This window comes from Bacillus rossius, chromosome 17 (genome assembly GCF_032445375.1).
Source record: "Bacillus rossius redtenbacheri isolate Brsri chromosome 17, Brsri_v3, whole genome shotgun sequence".
NCBI classification, from domain to species: Eukaryota; Metazoa; Arthropoda; class Insecta; order Phasmatodea; family Bacillidae; genus Bacillus; species Bacillus rossius.
In genome coordinates, this window is record NC_086344.1 from 27,819,311 (window position 1) to 27,825,915 (window position 6,605).

General features: G+C 39.5%; 1 protein-coding gene across 3 annotated transcripts; it reads left to right on the forward strand.

The window, feature by feature from the left end:
* Positions 1-132: 132 nt before the first annotated feature.
* LOC134540642 (protein lifeguard 1-like) lies at positions 133-5,907 on the forward strand. 3 transcript variants are annotated; one of them, XM_063383505.1, is made up of 4 exons: positions 133-260; positions 551-686; positions 1,309-1,579; positions 4,780-5,907. In XM_063383505.1, the coding sequence occupies exons 2-4, from the start codon at positions 592-594 to the stop codon at positions 5,137-5,139; spliced, it is 726 nt and encodes a 241-aa protein (XP_063239575.1). In that variant the 5' UTR covers positions 133-260; positions 551-591; the 3' UTR covers positions 5,140-5,907. The 3 variants fall into 3 exon arrangements, with proteins under 3 accessions (XP_063239575.1, XP_063239574.1, XP_063239573.1); XM_063383504.1 differs by lacking the exon at positions 133-260 and adding an exon at positions 277-354; XM_063383503.1 differs by lacking the exon at positions 133-260 and adding an exon at positions 399-464.
* The last annotated feature ends 698 nt before the right edge of the window (positions 5,908-6,605 follow it).

Sequence of the window (6,605 nt, forward strand, 5' to 3'; positions counted from 1 at the left end):
ATGAGTTAAATATCTGTAACTGAAAAAGATTCTCAAAACTCATTCTTCGCAAATTTGTCATATCTTAAACATTTTTAATATTGTAATACATCAATACTTTACAAGAGCCTTGAATATTAGTGGCGCGAAATTAATGCCAACCATAGTATTCAAATCGTAGCCATGCGCACTGCGCAGTACTGTCTGGAATTAATTATTTCGATTTCTGGTTATTGCTGAATTTGTGGTTTGCTGCAGGTATAATTTGTGAATATTTAGTGGTAAGTATGCAGACGTACTTCATTGAATTCTATTCATTGAGTCTTTTTCCTCAAGTAATCATTTTTATAAGAGATAAACTACACGTTCATTTTAGTAGGTTCTAGAAATCTATAAACGCAAATGCGTTTATTACATAAGGCATATGTTTGTGTTTGCGAACCTCAGTGCCGGTTTAGGTTGTGCTGATAACACTCTAGAATCTTGTATGTGCTGAAAGAAAACGACGCAAATTTTACTTTCGTAGGAGTGTTATGTTCGTTTGACCAACTTGTTCAATTATTGTTTATAGGTTGTACATAACGTTCTGCAGACGAAAATACGTTTTCTAAAATGTACTCTCCTGGTCCGGATGGTCTACTGGGCGGTGAGAGCTTTATGGGAGACTTCAAGTTTTCAGACACCACAGTCCGTCATGCGTTTATAAGGTAAGAACTAATGTGTTGAATTTATGTAATGTTCATTTTAAGTTGCTTTTTATCGTGGTTCTTTTTTTTAGATTTTTGTGTGAAATAATTTATAGTTGAACTATCAAATATTTTTAGAGCTTAGTTGTAGATCATTAAGGAAATAACAGAACTTCATTTTGGAAAAAAAAAGGGGGGGGGGGGGGGCGGTATTATACCCATGTGCCTGCTGTTTGCTTTTGAGTTTTTTTAGTTTTTTGGTCGGAATGATAAGAATTTTTTTAGAGGGGGGAAGGGAGGGAGGGAGGGAGGGAGGGATATAATTCCCCCCCTTCCCTTCCCACACACACATTGCCTGAAGTATTAATGGGTCCAATCCCAGATTTATGGTGTTGAAAAATACATATAGGTATATAGAGGAGATACATACAGAAATAGAGATAGATAGATATACATATAGAAATAGAAGGTGATAGAGAGATGCTTTGAATGTAACTACTTCAAACAAATTAATAAAAAAAAAAGATTGAAGCTTTGCAATTAGTTAGTCCAAATTTGAATTCATTTTGAACGATTAAACATTGATGTAAACCGGATGCGCGACGAGGGGGAACGACTACCCTTTGTTTCTCCCCGCCGACAGGAAAGTGTACTCGCTGCTGACGGTCCAGATCGCCATCACGCTGGCCTTGATCGCGCTGGTGTCGTACCACGAGCCCGCGAGGGTCTTCATGCAGGCCCACCCGGAGGTTTGGTGGATCGCCTTCGCCCTGATGCTGGTCACCATCATCGGCATGGCGTGCTGCCCAGGCGTCCGGCGCCGGTCGCCGCTCAACCTGGTGTTCCTGCTGGTGTTCACGCTGGCGCAGGGCTTCATGCTGGCGGCGCTGGCCGCCACCTACAACCGGGACCTGGTGAGGCTCCCGGAGGGGGCAACCTGGGGAGGGGAGCATCCGCTCCCGAGTTCAGTGTTGCACAAGTCGGGGAGATCTCAGGGAACTTAAAGGGTGTCTTAAAAACCGGGAATAATGCGCATCGAAATTGACCAAATGTTGGTTACCAAATAGTGTGTTCCTTTCGGTGAACTGCGATAACACCGAAAACCTTGTCATTTCACCATGTAACACAAGAAATTCAAGTTAATTCTCCACAAAGCACCGAAAAGCAACTAAAATTGTGAGATAAAACTGCATTTTCAATCAAAACTTAAACTCTGATGGCAAATATCTAATCTTTTAAATATTATATTCAGTAATCAAAACGGTTATTAGTTACTCAATTTTACATTATGACCCTTAGAACATTTTTCAAATACAGTAATACTTACCAATTTTTTTTTATTTCTTCTGAAATGTTATACATGCTTATTAAAAATCATTATTTTGAAGAAAAAATAAATAAATAACATTATGAATCAGTTACACTAGCATCATGGAACATTTAAATATAATTTTTTTCAGTAATATGGTCTTTAATAAACAGATTTATTAAAAATTAAAAACAGTAACACCAAATTCACCTGTTTTATAAAAGAAATTGGCCTGAAAATACCTCAAGTCTTAATCACAAATTAATTTAATTGGTTGAAAACTTATCTGTTTTGTGAGAGAACAATCGATGAACCAATTGTGTATCAATTTTATGTTATTCAGTATTTTCGACTATTTCAATTTGTTTTAGAAAAAATTTAAATAAAATATTTATTGCCATGTCTTATGATGTGATTATACTGGAAATTTGATATCTTAAGGTGCTTGTAAAACTGACCTGAGGATAATTTATAAGGAAAGCGTATCAAAATATCTTAAGATAAATAAGCAAAACCATTGAAATTTATGTTCCAGGTTGAGTTTAAAACATTTGAGAGTAAATTTTTCAAATTTTCCTGGGAGAGGGCTTCCAAAATAAGTAAATAGCCCCAGGCCTAATAAAGTCTAGGGCCACTACTGAAAATAACTAACAGATACCACGCTTAAGTTTATTAGATTCATAAGCTTTTATCAATGGGATTCTTTTCACTAGAGGTGGGTTACAGAGTTTAAATCTGCTATTTTGTAACTGATACACGCCTGTATCAAATACTGCAAACGAGTACACCATTCAAGTATCAAGTACTTTAGTATCAGTTTAGAATTCACCTGGAACAACACCACGGCCAATGTGCGCAGAACCAGATCGCAGATGACGGTCACTTGGGCGGAGCTTGTGAAAGGGGAGGGAGCGGCACGACGAATAAGGGATAAAGAAGGGAAAGAATGTAGAGGATGTGGAAGTCTAAGATGTACATCAAGTTCTGTCCCTGCCCGAACACGCCCGAATATTCACCTTCGGCCAACCTCCGGTTTATTTATATATATTTATATTTCTCTGTTTATTTTAATGTAGCTATACTAACCTAACTAACCGTCCGTAGCTTTTTTTAAGTGTTTTAATATAGCTAACCTAACCTACCACTTTTAATATTTGAATTCATTTTTCCTGCGCAAAAATAAAACAAATCCCGAGGCTGGCCGAAGGTGAATATTCGGGCATGTTCGGGCAGGGACAGAGCTTGATGTACATCTTAGGCTTCTCATCACAGTACGCTCAGTGCGCAGTGCGTGCTCCTTGCAAAGATTGAAGACTCCGATTACGGAAGGCGTGGAAAGAGAACACCTATACCTTTTTTTGACTACGAATAATGTAGAATGAGAAAACTGATACCTTTTTACGACTACGAAGAATGTAGAATGAGAAAACTGATACCTTTTTACGAAGAACGTGGAAAGAGAAAACTGATACCTTTTTACGCTGGTGATGACGGCACGGAGGATGCTGTAACGAGGATGCTGATACCATGTTGCTTTCTGGGACCGCTTCTGCTGTAGCTGATACAGAAGTATCAGATACTTGTAACCAGTACATTACTGTATCAGTAACTTGTTGGAACAGATACCGAAAATTGCTGTAACAACCCACCTCTACTTTTCACATTTTGCATAAGATAAATGTGTGACATTTTCTGTAAACAGGGCAAAGGGTTGTATGTTTGATCCCAACACCTGTGCATTTCTCTCATTTGAGCACAGAATCGACACCCAAGTGGTTTGGAGCCCACTATAATCAGTATTAATTCAAGTATTAATTGTTTAATGAATTTTAACAAGATGGACAGTATATCAAAAAAATTCTTAGTCGAAAATGAGGTTCAGACCAGGGGTCCCCTACCCCCTTCCTGTATTTATTGCTCTTATCTGAGCTTTTTTTTTATTACATGTTTTAAAATTTAAGTCTGCTAATCCAATGATTCAATGGTCCACACAGCTGCTCCAGCAGTGAATTCTAGAGGCGGGTGCAGAAACTAGGTGTGATTCATGTCCGGAAATTCAGTTGAAAATACAATTTTGCTTATATTTATCATACTCTGTTATTTTAAAGAAATCTGTGTTAAAATTTGACTGGTTTTCGTATTATAAGTCTACTAGCGACCCGTCCCGGCTTCACACGGGTGCAATGCTGATACTAAATATACTAATTATAAATATAGACTAAAAACAAAAGATAATCAACAATCATCAACGACATGATCCATCTTGTAGGTTTCAGCCAGCGTTTGCAATGTGAGCAGCAAAAAAAAAAAAATGTGTTTATTTACGACATCACTTCAGAAACCCTCTTAAATTATCAGTGTTTCTCTACTATGTTATGCACGTATTATACTTATAAAACCTTCCTCTTGAATCACACTCTATTAAAAAAAAAAACCGAATCAAAATCCGTTACGTAGTTTTAAAGATCTAAGCATACATAGGGACATGATTATGCCGTGCAAGGGGTTCCCCCCCCCCCCCCCCTTTTCTTTCTTAAACCCAGCACTCTTTGCCGATAGGCCCTACCGCTCTGGGGCCCCCACGGGCATGGATGCGGATACGCCGCATACGCAACCGGCAAGGGCGTTAGAGCTTTTGGCTATACACAGAGGCTGAGGCTACCCGTCCCAGAAAGTTGGATGCTCCCTTAACATGCATAGGGACGGGCAGACAGCTATGTACCATGTGGTGATCGGCAACGTGAGAGCTCATGGGTGGGCCGGGCGAGGTCTTCCCTGACGGGTGTGGCTCTCGCCTGGGCCCAGGTGCTGATGGCGGTGGGGCTGACGGCGGCGGTGTGCCTCGCCCTGACGCTGTTTGCGCTGCAGACCAAGTGGGACTTCACCATGTGCGGCGGGGCGCTGCTGGTCGCCGCCGTGGTGCTCATGGTGTTCGGCATCGTCGCCATCTGCGTCCCGGGCAAGACGGTCGTGCTGGTGTACGCGTCGCTCGCCTCGCTCCTCTTCGGCTTCTACCTGGTGTTCGACACCCAGGTGATGCTCGGCGGGGCCCACAAGTACGCCGTCTCGCCCGAGGAGTACGTCTTCGCGACGCTCACCCTGTACCTCGACGTCGTCAACATCTTCGTCAACATCCTCACCATCCTGAGGCTGGTCCGCGACTAGGCTGGTCCGGGCGCCTCCCAGGTGTCCTGTGTTCCTAGCACGGCTGCTTGTTTTCAAGGTTACAGTGAAGATGAGTGGTTTCACAGCTGGTTCTGCTAGTCTTTAAAGTCATAGAAATGAGCAGAGTAGTATTATCACCTTTGTATATATTTTTTGGACCTTATTTTAGGCTAGATATTCAAATGTGAGATCTTGACGGTTGTTGGTGGACCATATTGTAAATTATTGATTAATTTGTGATAAAAACTTGTTTTAGGAAAGGCTTGGTTGAAGTTTTCATCATTCCCAGTAGAATGGTTTTTAGTTAAAATTACTTTTGAGATTAGATTTGTTTGTTGGAATTTGCTTTTGATGGTGTTGGTTATTGTCTCAGTTAACCTTGTACTTATAGGTATAAAATTATTGATTTACATTTGCAAGTCAAAGGAATCTAGATCTTAAGAAGTACAATTAATCAAATATATCATTGTTTCCCTCTTGATGTAGCAATATAGCAACACGAAGAACATTGCATAAAAAAAATGTGGTTTTTTACCTGCATTTTACATTCTATCCATTTAAATTTGTCCAGCCCTGATAAATTTGACTTTGAACCCAGTTATTGAATTTTTTAAAAAATTTCTAGATTGGAGTTAAATAGGGTTTCTATTTCTGCTGATACATGTTATAGTTATGGACTATGTTGGAAGTATGTATGGCATTACCGTGTTTTATCGCAGAATCGTCGCACGCACAGAATCGTCGCAACCATATTTTAGGCTGTCAAAATTGGGATAAAAAAAACTTATCACGTAAACATCGCATGATGTTTTTGGTCCCGCTAGTAGATGCCGAGCGCTTTGTGTAAATATCTTTTTGTATAAAACAATGTATTTTAAAGTAGAAATCTAATATTTATTCGGTCATTACCACTTAGTACTTAATAAATTAACGGAAAAATACGAAGTTGTTTGATGTGTAAATTTTCTTATAAAGACATTTTTAAACGTTATTTCCTTTATCTGATTGTCTGCGTGCCACAGTGTAGGTAGAATCTAAAGTTTAATTTTGGTCATTACCACTTATTTATTTAATTAACAGAAATACAAAGTTGTCTGACGTGTAAATTTTCTTTTAAAGACGTTTTCAAACGGTACTTCTTTTATCTGATTGTCTGCGTTACCGCGGTGTACCGCTATAAAAATGTAGCCAGCACATCATTCATGTTTGGTTATGTTGCTTCCCGTATAGAGCGCGCGCACGTAGTCAAATATTGATATCTCGCCGAGTGCATACAACGCGCACTCTCTGTCAGGTGCCGAGTTAACTTCATTTGATAGCCCGCATTCTTTCGTGGTAAGTGTGTACTACGACACGTTAGTTCACGTCAGATTCAAGTGGCTTGCGTTCGCGTTAGAGTTTTGGTTTTTCTATTTAAAGTTGAAGAAAGGTTTTTGTTTAAGGAATTATTAGTATAGATTGTTTGG